General features: G+C 41.7%; 1 protein-coding gene across 4 annotated transcripts in view; it reads right to left on the bottom strand.

Moving 5' to 3' along the window:
- ZNF219 (zinc finger protein 219) overlaps positions 1-17,914 on the bottom strand; it is a 63,599-nt gene that overhangs the window by 5,148 nt on the left and 40,537 nt on the right. For all 4 annotated transcript variants that reach the window (XM_077461176.1, XM_077461175.1, XM_077461173.1 and 1 more), the window contains one exon: positions 15,458-17,256. In XM_077461176.1, coding sequence (XP_077317302.1) covers positions 15,458-17,210 — 1,753 coding nt within the window. In that variant the 5' untranslated portion in view covers positions 17,211-17,256. The remainder of the gene's footprint in view (positions 1-15,457; positions 17,257-17,914) is intronic.

The raw sequence follows: 17,914 nt of genomic DNA, 5'->3' as shown, positions 1-17,914 counted from the left end.
GAACACATTCAAATTCTACTAACACTATTAAATTATTATTTTCATTTTAGTTTGTATTTCCAACCATATATAAAATGTAATTTGCACTCCATCTGAATGGAATTTTATCCTAGGGCTCATGACACTTATTATGGTTAGTGCAGAACTGCGTGTGTTATGCCTAATGTTTGTTCTTCTCCCCTGAATCACATGTTTGTAGGTAATGCCTACTGTGTTAGTACTGCATCTCATCATGTTTCTCATCTAGTTCCAACCCATTTTGTTCTAATAGTGCTGGGAGTCTGGGTCTAGGGTGTATTGGATTTGTAGTGGTCTTTTGTTTGCATTTTGCTTTCTTCTGCAAAATTGTATAATAAAGAGAAGCCTTTAAACACAAATTCTCCTCTCTAAAGAATGAAGAAGCTAAGCTCTATAATGTCAAGTGGTACTGTTCCTCCCTGGTAAATTTAGAGAGAGAAAACACTTTTTTGCTTTTATTAGTAATCAGGTAGGAACAGAGATTACAATGTACTAATGGCTCTGTCTGTACTCCTCCAGTGTATGACCTTATTCACATCAGTGCTGAGGCCCGTATAACATAAATGGACCATTTATTTATGCGGCTGCAGCTGTTGCATTGAGCCAGCCCATGTAAGTCTATGGGCATGGACACAGCCACTAGCCCTAATTTGACAGGCGTGCAAGTAAGCGGCCTCGAACACAGTCAGTGTACGTTCTGGGCCACTTACCCATATCCATATGGCTGTCAACTTCGGATGCAGCAGAAATCCTCGTTAGATCAATCAAAGGCCCGGGAGGCAGCAGCTGGTCAAAATCTTTGACTGGACTCTGTACTGAGTGGTACTCATGTTAAGGGTAATATGTTTTCAGGGTAATATATCATACACTAGTAGAATTTTGTTTAAATTTTTCACTTTAAGAATGTTAGTTACTGATTAAATCTCCAGATTTAGTAATGGCGGAATTGGTCGGTTTTTACTCCACTTTGTGCCAATCTAAAGTCCATTACACTGCAGACTCATTATTCTCATATCTGCAATTCATAATGCTACCTTAACGCTCAAAATTCTTAGTGGGCCTTCCTAGGTTCCCACATCACTAAAGGAGTTCAGATTATTTTCCCACTTTTAAGACTCGGGGAGATGAAGGCTTCCCTATGGAAGTATAAAAGCAATATGAAGATAGGTTTGCCAAAATGGTTAGAAACATATAATATGGCCCTTCATATGCAATATTTACCTACCCCTATAAGTAAAGCTAATATAATGTTCCTTTTGAAGACTAGCAAATCTCCTATGGATCCTAATTTGTATAGGCCTATTTCATTACTGCAATCTTATAATTAAATATTGGCTAAAGTACTGGCTAGGAGGCTAAACAAGGTTATAACAAGTATAATACATCTGGATCAGGCAGGATTTATGCCCCAAAAATCAACGGCAATTAACCTCCACATATTATTCATCAAAATGCAGACAATGCAGGGTCAAAAGCTTTGTTGCCCCTTAATACCAACAATGCTTTCAATAGTGTTGAATGACAGTACCTCTGGGCAATTTTAGAACAGTTTTGGTTTGAGGAGGTATTTATCCCCTGATTAAAACTGCTATTCAATTTCCCCAAGCTGTCAGGAAAGGGTCCGTCCGCTGGTAAGATCCATCATTTGGCATGCAGTGCTGAGGTCCACCAGCAGGTGTCTCCTGGCAGTTTGTAACTGTCAGGAGAGACTTTCCCTGCTGGTGGTATGTTATCATTGGGCCGCAGTACTAGCGCCCACCAGCGGCTGGATCCTAGCAGTAGGGAGCAGGCAACACTTCCTGCGCTCAGGTGTTACTTGAGGACAATTAATGCAGTTTTATAAATACCCGGCAAACCCACACATGCTTGCCTTGGTATCTCTCTCCTTGGGCCCTGACCTTGAGCCTGCTATCCTGACCTTGAGCCTGCATCTGACCCGACCTAATCCGGTTCCCATCCTGGACCTGTCCCTCCTGTTTGCCTTGGATCCCTGCTCTGCAGCCCATCCATCCGTCCTCGCCCTGTCCTGTTTATTCTCCATCCTTACCTATCTGCTGATCCCCCTGTGTATGACCTCGGCCTGGCTTTTGTTACGATTCCGGTATTTCCCATTATTTGTATATATCATTGTTTGTGGTTTTGGGTTGGTTGTGCACTATTATATTCACTTACTTTTCACCTATGTAAATAAACACCATTATTTTTTCACTTACATGTGTTTCTGGTTTCCTCTGTGCAGTCCACACAGTCTGGTCTACTAATTCTCTGACAGAAGCCACTGAAAGCGGGGAGGGTGGGGGGTAGACTCATCTCCCTTTGCACTGTGAAGGGGTAATCGGCAATAGTGCCCTCTCTCCCTCCTACTGTTTGCCTTGGCCATTGAGCTGTTGGCAGCTCGGATTTTGGCTTCAGATATGGTGATATACATGAAAAACCGCTGTTGTACGTGGATGATATGCTTATACTCCTGCATAATATGAATGCCTCTATCAAAGCAGTCAGGTCTATTAGACCCTTTTCACACCAGGGTGTTTTGCAGGCGCTATAGCGTTAGAAATAGCGCCTGCAATCAGCCCTAAAAAAGCTGCACCATTGTTTGTAGTGTGAAAGCCCGAGGGCTTTCACACTACAGTGGTGCGCTGGCAGGACGCCAGGGAAAAGTCCTGCCAGCAGCTTCTTTGGAGTGATGAAGGAGCGGTGTGTTTACTGCTCCTCAACCGCTGCTCCCCATTGAAATCAATGGGGCAGCGCTGTAATACCGTTTTTAACCCTTTCTCAGCCGCTAGCAGGGGTAAAAGCACCCCGCTAGCGTCCGAATTGCGCCGCAAATCGCTGCGTTTTACCGCGCACGCTATGGACAGTGTGGTGTGAAAGGGGTGTTATAGCTGAATTTGGCACATATTGTAGGTTAACAATTAACTGGTCAAAATCTGCACTAATGCAGCTTGAGGGGAATGTAGACCCACTTTTGTCATCCTTTTGTCCAGTGCTTTATATATTTAGGGATTACAATCTCTCCCAATATAAGTGAATATTTATAAATTGATTTCCAAATTTAGGGATAAAGTTAAAGTTAAATCATGGCAAAAGCTAGGTCTGTCCCTGATTGATTGGTAGGTATATAAAATGATACTCATGCACCAGTAACTTTATCTACTACACACCACCCCAGAGGTAATACTTCTTAAAATATTCTGCACTCTGAATTCAATTTTTCAATCATGAATATGGAAAAATAGCTCATCCAGGGTTTGATTTCAGCAGTTGAAATGTTCCCAAGGATAATGGAGGTATTGCCTTTTCAAACCCATGGATATATTACTTGGCAGTGCAACTCCAGCACTTTAGGGAGTGGCTAGCCACAGGGATGGGTATGGCTTGGGACTCCACTTTGTCTCATATTCTACACTAATTTGTTGTCTCTTATGGAGGGCTCGGAACCCCCACCCAAACAGCTACAAAATGTACATGGCTATACAGAGTATAGCCCTATCTGGGGACCTATGGTATTGCACATTTAAGACATATTTTTTGTAGGGGCAAACTGGTTCAATTTACTTCACTGCAATCTTTGTTTAGTTTACCCCAACATATGAGCATACAATCTCTGCTCAAAAACTTTCCAGATGATTTCCAACTTTCCCCCACTCCTGTTTTTAATATTATGCAACAAACTACAACTTTAAAAGGCTTTATATAGTTATGCTGTGCAATGTTGCTTAGAAAAGCATTAGAGAATTGGTTATTAATTGTTATAAATACAATTAACCAAGCATTTCAAATCAATAATCACACAAGATCATAAACTATAAGTACTAAGTATACTTGATGACAGTGTCTAGAACCCCGTTTTAGACACACAAACATATTCTATTGCACTGGAAGGACACCTCCCCTCCCTCTCCCCAAGAATGGATTGGTCACATGGGTGTTGCTCTCCGTTATGAAAGGGTTATCTATCAACACTGGGGGTGTCCTACAAAGCATGACAACGTGTGGGGTAGTTGGTTGAATATTCCTGGTCTAGCAGTGGTTGACCCAGTAATGAGCAGAATGTTAATGTGGTTTCAAATCTATCTGTACTGCATTACATTTGTTTAAAAATAGAATTAAATTTTTACGTATTTTCAAACAACATTCATCAAGGTCACTGAATGTACTGAGGATTTTTGTACAAATGTTCACACGAATGTTTGCTTGAAAAACTATTAGTGTAGTAAACTATAGTCGGCTTAACTGTGAAACTGTAGACCAAGAGTTCCAAGGGATGCCCTTTGCAAGACCAGTTTTAAAGCTGAACTCCAGGTAAATATGAAAGACACAAATTAACGGCTATCTGTATGCATAAATACATCCTCAATTTTTTATTTTTTTTAATGCAGGCAGCATAGGTACCAGAATATGACCTGGTATCAGCCTCAGTAATCCCCTGTACAGTAGAACGCAGACTGGAATAGGGTGCAGCAAAAGGAGAACAGGGATCAAGTGTGCTGTAGTGCAAGAATCATGTTAATAGGAAGACAGAGCTCAGGGTAAGTAATATGGGTTCATTAGTCTGCCGCTTTTACTTTCACTGTCCAGTCACAGGGTGGGGTGGAAAGGAGACCTAAAAGCTAAAGTGAACCTGCAGCAAAAAAAGATCGGGCCCCCTCCTCTGCCAGGGCTGTGCTGTGTGGCAAAGCCGAGTAAAGCCTAGGACACACGGGCCAAATGTAGGCTGGCATGGGCGGTTCATAGGGCTGCATTCACACCTGAGTGTTTTCAGCTCATAAAAGGCTTGTAAAACACCTAAAAAACACCCAACAAGCAAAATCCCATTCATTTCAATGGCACCTGTTCACATCTGAGCATTTTGTCACCTGAAGCAAAATGCCCTAAACTCAAAAAAGAACATCAGCTTCTTTGGGGGAGATTACAGGCGTTTTTCTGCCTTTTACATTGGTGACCTAAACAATATCGTGGCAAAAACTCACCCACATTGAGGTAAAAACGTGGCAAAAACACGCGACTTTGAAACGCTCAGGTGTGAATGCAACCTGTCCGACAGAGGCATTCGGCCGGATTTGATCGAAGGCTCATGACTAAAAAATGCCTGCCTACCGGCTACTGATCAATGCTCTCAGCCATTGGCGCTGACTGGAGCGTTCTGGTGGGGGGGCATCCCCCTGTCAGAACACAATAGAACAGCAGGGGAGATCACTGTATATTGGATTGTTAGTACAGCGGCTCCGACCCGAGCCAGTTGAAAAAAAAAAAATAGTGGTATGTACTAGGCTTTAACCTCAGGACTAGATAGAAGGAAATAAAAATCTTTTGGCGTATAGAAAAGCTCTTACATATGTTTTATTCATAAATTTTACTAGCCTTTGGGTTTTATAAAGATATATACCGGTATACAGTGGTGTGAAAAAGTGTTTGCCCCCTTCCTCATTTCCTGTTCCTTTGCATGTTTGTCACACTTAAGTGTTTCGGAACATCAAACCAATTTAAACAATAGTCAAGGACAACACAAGTAAACACAAAATGCAATTTGTAAATGAAGGTGTTTATTATTAAAGGTGAAAAAAAATCCAAACCATCATGGCCCTGTGTGAAAAAGTGATTGCCCCCTAAACCTAATAACTGGTTGGGCCACCCTTAGCAGCAACAACTGCAACCAAGTGTTTGCGATAACGTGCAATGAGGCTTTTACAGCGTCCTGGAGGAATTTTGGCCCACTCATCTTTGTAGAATTGTCCTAATTCAGTTACATTAGAGGGTTTTCGAGCATGAACGGCCTTTTTAAGGTCATACCACAACATCTCAATAGGATTCAGGTCAGGACTTTGGCTAGGCCACTCCAAAGTCTTCATTTTGTTTTTCTTCAGCCATACGGTGGTGGACTTGCTGGTGTGTTTAGGATCATTGTCCTGCTGCAGAACCCAAGTTCGTTTCAGCTTGAGTACACGAACAGATGGTCGGACATTCTCCTTCAGGATCTCTTGGTAGACAGCAGAATTCATAGTTCCTTTTATCACGGCAAGTCTTCCAGGTCCTGAAGCAGCAAAACAGCCCCAGACCATCACACTACCACCACCATATTTTACTGTTGGTATAATGTTCTTTTTATGAAATGCAGTGTTCCTTCTACGCCAGATATACTTGGACACACACCTTCCAAAGAGTTCCACTTTTGTCTCATCGGTCCACAGAATGTTGTCCCAAAAGTCTTGGGGATCATCAAGATGTGTTGTGGAGAAATTGAGACGAGCTTTGATGTTCTTTTTGCTCAGCAGTGGTTTTCTCCTTGGAACTCTGCCATGCAGGCCATTTTTGCCCAGTCTTTTCCTGATGGTGGAGGCATGAACGCTGACCTTAACTGAGGCAAGTGAGGCCTGCAGTTCCTTGGACGTTGTTGTGGGGCCTTTTGTGACCTCTTTGATGAGTCGTCGCTGCGCTCTTGGGGTAATTTTGGGTGGCTGGCCACTCCTGGGAAGGTTCACCACTGTTCCATGTCTTCCCCATTTGTGGATAATGGCTCTCACTGTGGTTCGCTGGATTCCCAAAGCTTTGGAAATGTCTTTATAACCCTTTCCAGACTGATAGATCTCAATTACTTTCTTTCTCAATTGTTCCTGAATTTCTTTGGGTCTCGGCATGATGTGTAGCTTTTAAGGATCTTCTGGTGGACCTTACTGTGTCAAGCAGCTCCTATTTAAGTGATGCCTTGATTGTGAGCAAGTGTGGCAATAATCAGGCCTGGGTGTGGCTAGAGAAATTGAACTCAGGTGTGGACAACCACAGTTATAGTATGTTTTAACAAGGGGGGCAATCACTTTTTCACACAGGGCCATGATGGTTTGGATTTTTTTTCACCTTTAATAATAAACACCTTCATTTACAAATTGCATTTTGTGTTTACTTGTGTTGTCCTTGACTATTGTTTAAATTGGTTTGATATTCCGAAACACTTAAGTGTGACAAACATGCAAAGGAACAGGAAATGAGGAAGGGGGCAAACACTTTTTCACACCACTGTATCTATATCGAGATATATGTATAATTAATTCATTTGGTGTACTTTGTATATTTTAAAGTGACTGACGGTAAAATTCATTTTTTATACTTTAATAAAAGTGGCACTTGGTTGCCTTTTATATACTATCATTTCTGTCCAAGGGGGCGGCTCCTATCGCACTAGCTGCATGTTCTCGCTTTCTTTATTTGTAAATGTAGCTGTTTTTTCTGCGGTTCAGCTTTAATTATTCCTGAAGATGCAAAAAAATTAAAAATAAATCACATGTTCTGTGTATTCACAGGTTGGGTAAAATGTGTCCTAGAAATGAAAGTGAGCTATCTGTGCCGATTTCCACAAATATAGGAAGCACTACCCTAATTAAACTGGCTAACACTTAAAGCGGAGTTCCACCCAAAAAAATTAACTTCTGCTTATCAGGTTCCTCCTCCGGTGTCACATTTGGCACCTTTCAGGAGGGAGCAGATACCTGTCTAATACAGGTATTTGATCACACTTCCGGCAATCTACGGCATGTCTGCCCCCCCCCCCCCCGTCTTCTGGGAGACACACAGGTCCCAGAATACAGCAGGGACCAGCTGGAACACACAGCGCGACTCACAAATGCGCAGTAGGGAACCAGGCTTTGGAGCTGCAAGGCTTCACTTCCTGATTCCCTTACTGAAGATGCTGGCGCCTCCACCCGGGAGCCGAAGGACAGGTCAGCTTCGGGAGAGGACATCGCGGGTGCCCTGGACAGGTAAGTGTTCTTATTTTTTATTTATAAAACAGGAATAAAAAAAAGCATAAACTAAGAGGGTTACAGTGCTCCTGGAATGTATTCACAGCGCTTCACTTTTTCCACATTTTGTTATGTTAAAGCCTTATTTCAAAATGGATTAAATTCATAATTTTCCTCAAAATTCTACAAAAAATACCTCATACTGACAACGTGAAAGAAGTTTGTTTTAAATCTTTGCAAAGTAAGTTATTTAAAAAAAAAACAAAAAAAAAAAATCACATGTACATAAGTATTCACAGTCTTTGCCATGACACTCAAATTTGAGCTCACGTGCATCCTGTTTCCACTGATCCTCCTTGAGATGTTTCTGCAACTTGATTGGAGTCCACCTGTGATAAATTCAGTTGACTGGACAAGATATGGAAATGCACACACCTGTCTATATAAAGGTCCCACAGTTAACAGTGCACGTCAGATCACAGACCAAGCCATGAAGTCCATGGAATTGTCTGTAGACCTCCGAGACAGGATTGTATCAAGGCACAGATCTGGGGAAGGGTACACAAAAATGTCTGCAGCATTGAAGGTCCCAATGAGCACAGTGGCCTCCATTATCTGTGAATTGAAGAAGTTTGGAACCACCATGACTCTTCCTGGAGTGGGCCACCTGGCCAAACTGAATGATTGGGGGAGAAGGGCCTTAAGGCCCATACACACGATCAGACTTTTTGACAACAAACATGCAAATTAGCTGTTTTGGAGCAACATCCGACCGTGTGTACGCTCCATCGGACAAACTTTTTTGGTTTTCATCGGACTTTTGTTGGCTGTGCGAACGGACAAACTTTCTGGCAACAAAAGTCAGATGGAGCAAAGTCTGATCGTGTGTACAGAAAACCATAGGACTTTTGTACAAAGTACAAACAGGCATGCTCAGAACCAATGCAAAAGATCAGACAACAATACAGAAGTTGACCAAAGGTGGCGGTAAAGAGCAGAAAAACCACGTGATTTGGTGAAAGTTGGCTGAAAAAGTCCTGCTGTGTGTATGCAATACAAGTTCAGGGCCGACGCCCTTTGTACAAAAATCCAAGGGAAAGTTTGTACAAAGTCCTATCGTGTGTATGAGGCTTTAGACAGGGAGGTGACCAAGAACCCAATGGTCACTCTGACAGAGCTCCAGCTTTTCTCTGTGGAGAGTGAAGAACCTTCCAGAAGGACCACCATCTCTGCAGCACTCCACCAATCAGGCCTGTATGGTAGAGTGGCCAGAATAAACAAATGACAGCCCACCTGGAGTTTGCCAAAAGTCACCTGAAGGACAAGGACTCTCAGACCATGAGAAAAACAATTCTTTGGTTTGATGAAACAAAGATTAAGCTCCCTGAATGGCAAGCGTCATGTCTGGAGGAATCCCGGAACCGCTCATCATCTGGCCAATACCAGATGGTGGCAGCATCATGCTGTGGGGATGTTTTTCAGAGGTAGGAACTGGGAGACTAGTCAGGAACAATGGAAATATGGATGCAGCACTGTACAGAGACATCCTTGATGAAAACCTGCTCCAGAATGCTCTGGACCTCAGACTGGGGTGCAGGTTCATATTCCAACAGGCACACAGAACACAGCCAAAATATCAAAGGAGTGGCTACAGGACAACTCTGTGAATGTCCTTGAGTGGCCAAGCCAGAGCCCAGATTTGAACCCGATTAATCATCTCTGTAGAGATCTGAAAATGGCTGTGCCCTGATGCTACCCTCCAACCTGATGAAGCTTGAGAGGTCCTGCAAACAAGAATGGGAGAAACTACCCAAAAATAGGTGTGCCAAGCTTGCAGCATCATACTCAAAAAGACTTGAGGCTGTCATTGGTGCCAAATTTGCTTCAACAAAGTATTGAGCAAAGGCTGTGTATACTTATGTTCAAAGTTTTTTTTTTATAAATTTGCAAAGATTTCAAACAAACTTTCTTCACGCTGTCAATACGGGGTATTTTTTGTAGAATTTTGAGGAAATAATTTAATCCATTTTGGAATAAAGCTGTAACATACCAAAATTGGAAAAAGTGAAGTGCTGTGAATACTTTCCAGATGCACTGTATATACAGGTGCATTTCAAAAACTTTAGATCATCAAAAAGTTTATTTATTTCAGTATTTCAGTTCAAAAAGAGAACCTCATGTATTATATAAATTCATTACACACAGAGTGATTTATTTCAAGCATTTCTTTCTTTTAATTTTGATGATTATTGCTTACAGCTATAGCGCTGCACCAATACCACTTTTTTAAGACTGAGTATATACTTTTTTCAAGTACTCACTGATAACGATTACTGATACTTTTTTTTTTTTATGTCATGTGACATTAGCACTAATGGGCACTGATTTGCAGCACTGATGGGTGGCACTGATCGATGGGCACTGATATGCCGGCTCTGAAAGGTGGCATTTATGGGCAATGATAGGTGCAACTGATGGACAGGCAGTGGCAATGAAATGATGAGAGAGACAATCAAATAACAGTCAAACTTTCTCTAGTATTCAAGCGTTGCAACATCCATCTTGGTACACCCTGCACTCAGCCTCAGTAAGCCAGCAGCGGACATCTTGCTACACCCAGCCCATATAGTTAGTGAACAAAATGGGCTGGGTATAACAAGATGTCTGCTGCTGCCTTGTGGCTGCTGGCTTATTGAAGTTTAGTGCAGGGTGTACCAAGATGGCTGTCTCGCTGTTAATCTCCGATGGAGACCAGGGCTGTCAATTCCATTAATGAATGTGGCGGCCCAGGGTCACCGATTCTGACGGTTGCATGTGCTACCCACACCCCTGGCAGCTAACCTTCCGCTGCTGCCAGCCCAGGACTCGCCCTCCACTGCCAGGACTCGCTCTCTGCTCCATTCACTCACTCCCGGGAGCCGCCTCTTCATACAAAAAGTATTGGGTCAGGCATCGGGAGCATTTGCCCGAGTACAAGTACTCAGGCAAATACTTGGTACCGGCACCAAAACCAATACTAGTATCAGTATCGGTGCAACCCTACTTACAGCTAGTGAAAACCCAAAATTTGAATATTGTGAAAAAGTTCAATATTGTAGACTCATGGTGTCGCACTCTAATCAGCTAAACTCAACTCAAAACACCTGTAAAGGTTTCCTGAGCCTTTAAATGGTCTCTCTCTCTCTCTGTTTCAGTAGGTTACACAACCATGAGGAAGACTGCTGGCTTAACAGTTGTCCATAAGACAGTTATTGACAACCTCCACAAGGAGGGCAAGTCACAAAAGGTGCTAAAGAAGCTGGCTGTTTGCAGAGTGCTGTATCCAAGCATATTAATGAAAAGTTGAGTGAAAGGAAAAGGTGTGGTAGAAAAAGGTGCACAAGCAACAGGTATAACCACAGCCTTGAGAGGATTGTGAAGCAAAGGCCATTCAATAATCTGGGGGAGATTGGACTATGGCTGGTGTCAGTGCTTGAAGAGCCACTACACACAGATTCATCCAGGGCATGGGCTACAATTGTCACATTCCTTGTGTCACGCCACTCCTGAACCAGAGACAATGTGAGAATTGTCTTACCTGGGCAAAGAAGAAAAAGGATTGTACTGTTGCTAAGTGGTCCAAAGTCCTCTTTCAAAAGAAAGGACATTTTGCATTTCATTTGGAAACCAAGGTCCAAGAGTTTGGAAGAAGAGTGGAGAGGCACAGAATCCCAGTTGCATGAGGTCCAGTGTGAAGTTTTCACAGTCAATGATAATTTGGGTAGCATGTGATTTGCTAGTGTTTTATCAAGTCAAAAGTCAGCTTAGCCCTCTACCAGGAAATTTTAGAGCACTTCATGTTTCCCTCTGCTGACCAGCTTTATGGAGATGCCGATTTAATTTTCCAGCAGGACTTGGCACCTGCCCACAGTAGCAATCCTGGTTCAAAGATCATGGTATCACTGTGCTTGATTGGTCAACAAACTCGCCTGACCTGAATCTGTGGGGTATTGTCAAGAGGGTGAGAGAGACCAGACCCAGCGATGCAGACGAGCTGAAGGTCACTATCAAAGCAACCCGGGCTTCCATAACACCTCAGCAGTGCCACAGGATGAGCGCCCCCATGCCACGCCGCACTGATGCAGTAAATTCATGCAAAAGGAGCACTGACCAATTATTGAGTGCATACTATACTGTACTTACTTTTCAGTAAGCCAACATTTCTGTATTAAAAATCATTTTTTTTTTTTAATCGGTCTTATGTAATATTCTAAATTTTCGGAGACACAGAATTTTGGGTTTTCACTAGCTGTACGCCATAATCATTAAAATTAAAAGAAAAAATGCTTGAAATGTATCACTCTGTGTGTAATGAATCTATATAATAATAATAATAATTCCCGTTTTGAATTGAATTACTGAAATACATTTTTTGAGATGCACCTGTACATTTTCAAAATAACTTTTGCGTATGTAAACAGGCTAAATGGGACATAGTTTCCAGTCATGTGCTTCCAACCACTCCAACATATTTTGATCCTAAATGTTTCTTGCTCTAATTAGTTCCTTTATGTTTAAACAAATCCTTTGAAAGTTCACAGAATTTTTGGCAGAATCAACAGGTATTTTTTGGTGCTGAAACTGTCCCTTGACTTAAAAAGAAAATGAATGTAGCCACAATGTCTAAAGCAGGGGTCTTCAAACTACGGCCCTCCAGTTGTTCGGAAACTACAATTCCCATCATGCCTAGCCATGTCTGTGAATGTCAGAGTTTTACAATGCCTCATGGGATGTGTAGTTCTGCAACAGCTGGAGGGCCGTAGTTTGAGGATCCCTGGTCTAAAGGACTGGTAAGCTGCAATATATTACATATTTTCCTTAGATTTAAATATATTTTGAGGTCATTCTGAAGGTAAAGCTACTAATACATAAGCTAAAGAAGGCTCCCTTAATCAGACTTGCATTTGGGTCTGAAGGGATGCAGATGCCTGCATTTGCAGGCATTATCCTGGTATCAACATTTTTAGATCACGGAGCCGGGGAACGATGCGACCTGCAGCGAGGTCATCACTACACAGAGAGAAAGGGAGGAACGTCAGTTCCTCCCTCTCTGTGACCCCGGAAAAAACAAGGTGATTTTTCACTTTCGGCTCTGTTTACCTGCCTGAAAGCAGCCGACTGGACTGTACTGATCGGCTGCATTGGAGGCCAGAGGAGAGATTTGGGGTCTAATAGACCCTAGAATTCCCCATAAAGGAAGACCTGTCATGGCCCAAGTTGTTACATGGGATATTGTTTATCCCATGTGATAACAAAGTTAATATATGAAAAAGTGTAAAAAAAAAAAAAAAAAAAAAAAAGTTTTGGATGAAATAAATAATAATACAATTTTTTAAAAATAACTCTAGTGGAAGACATCCTCTGTATCTCTAAACTGGTACCCCGTACCGTGGCATTTAAAGAGTTGCATATGGAGAATTTTAGGTACTGTAGTTTGGAGCAATTCCACATGCGGATGCAATTTTAAAGCGTGACATTTTAGGTATCAGTTTACTTGGTGTGACATCATCTTTTAAATTCTACCCCAAAAAATGGGTATTATATTGTGTTGGTGTGCAATAAAATTAATTAAAAATTTTGTTCCAAAAACCGCTGTGCAAATACAGTGCGGCATAAAAAATTGCAACACCCATCATTTTATTCCATAGGGCCTATATATATATATATATATATATATATATATATATATATATATATATGTATGTATGTATATATGTATGTATGTATATATGTATATATGTATGTATATATGTATATATATATATAATATATTTGGAAATTGTAAGCAATTATCTAGCAAAAAAAGGAGGATTTTTACATGTATGTGTGAAGTGCAAGAATTGCCCCGGTATTGAAGTGGTTACGTAAGCATGAATGCAGCACACTATTTTGGAGGATTTGCTGGGCAATTATCATTCGCCTATGGTGGCAGGCAGATGTCTGATGGCCAACCAATTGTTCTCCACCAAAATAAACACGGCCGGCAGCATCTGCCCGTGATGCTCTCCTTTTTCCCTCCCTCTGTACTGACAAAAAAAAACCCTACTAATTTGGCAGAGCTGCGCTTGCACATTTATGGAATGCTCTGCATCCCTTAGAAGGCCCTGAGGGTATTCACTAAATTCTACTTTATTTTATTCTCATTTTTGGTTGCTTTAAATGTTATTTGTGTTATGACAGTATGGTACATTTCAATAGCATACATACTTTATTGCAGCATTATTATAAATTATTTTAATTCTTTGAGTTTCAATGTATTATATTACTGTTAGCATACTTTTTATATATTTCCTATATTTCATGCACTGGCAAACACGCATACACACTCTTTCTACTGTTACTCTCTCTATCTCCAGGCTTAAAACCCTTGGGGAACACATTGCATTTTATATATATATATATATATATATATATATATATATATATATATATATATATATATATATATATATATATATATATATATACACACACATATACATACACACACACATATACACACATCTTTTATTGGTTTAAAAAATGTGGGTAATGGAAGCGTTTTAATTCATGTATATCCAATTATGTTTTATAAATTTGCATATTTACATTCGTAAACATTTTTATTATCTAATTTTGTTATTTATCACCGACTGATAGGATCAAAGGCCATAAATTAGATCTTCTTCATGTTTTCTTTTGACTAGATACGTTGTCCCAATAATTTGCACAACTATTACATAAAATACTATAATGTATGCATAGTGCAGGCCTACTTTCTTTCCATCTCTTTAAAGCTGCATACCACCTGGTGAAAAAGGGAAATTGCTTGGCACAAATCAGGCATAACTCCATACTAGGCACAATTGTCAAACCATATAAGACCATCCTTTGAGCCCAAATCACTATCAGACATGGTACATAGCGTTTTAAAAAAACAAAAAAATGCAATGCTTCTTTGCACAGGTAATTTCAAAAGCAAGGAAGTAAGTATAAGCCATGTTATGCATTAGTGAAAATATAGGACTATAATTAATGCAGTAAATATTCCCAAATGAATGACTTAGGCCACATAGACAAATAGTCAACATGATTCTCTGATTAGTGGAAGCCTTCAACACAAATTATGTCAAGAAACTCATTACATTTATAATTTTAGCTTCACTTCATTAATATTTATTGTGAAGACATTTTCAGTATAGATAGGAGGGGGCTAGAAGTGACTAGAGGTGAAACACTACTTATGTTCATTTTTTCACTCCTCCGTAATGTTTGTACATAATAACCCTGAGCAATAATCAGTTCTATGTGATTAAATAAGCCAATTTAAGGCTTCGTTCACATCTAGGCGTTTTTCAGCTCTAAGCCTCAGCTCTAAAAAAAAAGCCTGACAAGACAATTCCTATTCATTTCAATGGCCCCTGTTCACATCTAAGTGTTCTGTCGCTTAAAGAAAAACGCCCTTCACTCCAAAAAAGTACATGAGGTTTGTTTTTGGTGTTTTACTGCTTTTACATTGGTGATCTTTGAACTTCGAAATGCTTGTACAAAAATGCTGCATAACCACCCCCCCCCCCCCCCCCCCCAAACAAACGCCCGAAATATAGCAATGCCTAGATGTGAACCGAGCCTAAATAAGTTGGAACCGTGTCTGGTAAACAACATAGCAAGATGCACATTCTTACCTGGAAAACCCACGGTTTTCAGTACAATCCCAGAAGAGCCCTGTGGTAACATAACCTTAGATGAGGCTCCCTCTGCAACCGATGTACTCAGTGTCTGCCCTCTTGCAGATGCTCCTGCTCCATCATGTTCACTATCACCACTCTGCATTGCTCTTGCCGTAGCCTGGAGCATCTGGGAACAGGTAGCATCCCCGGGAGGAGGCAATCTCAGTAGCAGACCAGAATAGAAATTTTGATATCCAAGGAGTCTGGAAGATGAGGAAGATGATGGGGAATTTGAAGTGGTGGTATGGGTGGACTGAGAAGGTTGATGTGCAGGGGGTTCCTGCCCTCCTACCCCTTTTATTTTGCCAAGATGGACCTTCATGTGGTTTTTCAGGAACCACGACTCCTTGAAGCATCGTCCACAAACTGAGCATCGATGGTCAAAGGAGTCCTTATGCTTACGCATATGGCCTTTTAGGAACCAGGACTGGGTGAAGCTCTGGGAACAAACCTCACATTTAAACTCAGCAGGAGGTGGGGCGGGAGTTGGAGTTGGTGTCGGTGGAGGTGGAACAATCTTGGGTCGCTGAGGAGCTGAATGTCTCCTCTCAACATGAACTATTAGCTCCCCCTCTTGAGATGCTGCAAAGTCACAGAGGTGACATTTATAAGGCCTGTGGAGGATTCTGAGGTGGCGTTCCAGTTCAGCTGCCTTTCGAAATTTACCTTTGCAGAAAGGACAAGGATGACGAAGTGTGGGATGTGTAGCTGGAATGGACAATAAAGGGACTGGCTCCTGCACATCTTCTGTAACTGAATTTGCTATTACAGGGGAACTTGGTTCTTTCGGCTGCTGGTGCCCCAGCAGCAATGGCCTTTGTGAGTTTGTCTCAAAACGAGTCTTGTGTCCTCCACGACCTTGTGCAAGGTTTCCACGCACCCTGTGGGTACTTGCATGAAGTGCTAGAATGCTGATAAAACGGAACTGCTTCCCACATATCGTACATGGAAATTGACGGGACTTGGAGCTTGATCCATCAGAAAAACCATTGGAATGGCGCTGAAGATCCAGTTCTTCATCAGCAAAAGAAATCCCAAGCAGGGAAGATGGGGCAGGTAGAGGTGGAGGGGAAGGAGAAGGTGATGTCTGAGATGGTGAAAGGGAAGATGGAGGAGGAGATGGTGAAGTTGGAGGCAGTGAGAATAATGGAAAATTGTCAGAATTCTGTGGGGAGGGTGGAAGAGCTGTTAAACTGGGAGAGCCCGGAGGTGTAGAAGTAGCAGAAGAGTCAGCTGGTGGGCACACAGCAACAGGAGATGGAGAACGAGAGACTGGAGGAGGCGATTCAGATGGTGAAGGGGGAGAAAGAGCACTTAGCGGTGGACTTGGAGCAACAGGAGGAGGACAGAAACTAACTCTTTGAGGAGAAAGGCATTTAGGAGGGGCACACGGTGAGACAGGAGAGGGGGAAACTGAAGAAGTGAGAGGGAGAAAAGTTGCTACAGGGCTGATACAGGGTAAAGGTGAAGACTTTGATGGAGAATTCTGACAAGGGAGAGATAGGTTTTTGATTTGAGGAGGAGGTGAAAGAGAAGCGGAAGAGGAATGAAGAGGTGATGGTGGGCTTGGAGGGGAAGCAGGTTGAGGAGATGTGGGGGATATGATCTGTTGAGAAAAAGATTGTGCAGGTGATGAGGGATTCATATGAGAAACAGGAGGAGACTGAGAAGGAAGGGTTTGAGTGAGAAGAGGTGGAGCAGAGTCCATTGCTAAGATGTCTCAATGGGTCTCTCCTGGGATGTTGGTTATTCTCCTAATCAAAGATAAAACACAAAAAAAAAAAATCAGATGTTTTAGGTATATCAGCTGTTGGGAGGTGTATTGTTATGTTTTTTTAAGGAAAGCATTTACATTTATTCAGAAACATTATTTTTCTTATATACAAGAGAGCATGTAAAGTGGGAGTTCACCCCAGAATTATTCTATGTACATTAAACAACCACATGGCAAATGCACCTTGATACAATTAATTGCACCCTGTTTAACTTCCATCTGCTCTCTGGTTGTCCAGTAATTTGCATTGAAAACTGCCCGGCATTTACGAGCGACAGCATGCAACTCACAGAGTTGCATGGCCCCTTTGTGAAATATATCTTTGACAGCATCAGGGCACAGAGGAAGCATTTCCAAGTTCGGCTTTGCAATCACATTTTGTAGACAAAATGAAGCGGGTAAGCAACACACGGGGAGAATTACTAAAACCGATGCACATAGAATCTGGTGCAGCTGTGCATAGGAACCAATCAACTTCTAACTGATTGCCTCTAGCTTGTTCAATTAAGCTTTGACAATAAAATCTAGATGCTGATTGGTTTCTATATACAGCTGTACCAGATTCTGTGTGCACCAGTTTTAGTAAAGTTCCCCTTGAGTTGCAGTTTCCAAACTGATGTCATACATCCCAAGAGGCT

This window comes from Lithobates pipiens, unplaced genomic scaffold (assembly GCF_037356315.1).
Source record: "Lithobates pipiens isolate NorthernLeopardFrog02 unplaced genomic scaffold, aLitPip1_a1.2 Scaffold_3, whole genome shotgun sequence".
Taxonomy (NCBI): domain Eukaryota; kingdom Metazoa; phylum Chordata; class Amphibia; order Anura; family Ranidae; genus Lithobates; species Lithobates pipiens.
This window is presented reverse-complemented; position numbering and strand designations above follow the sequence as displayed.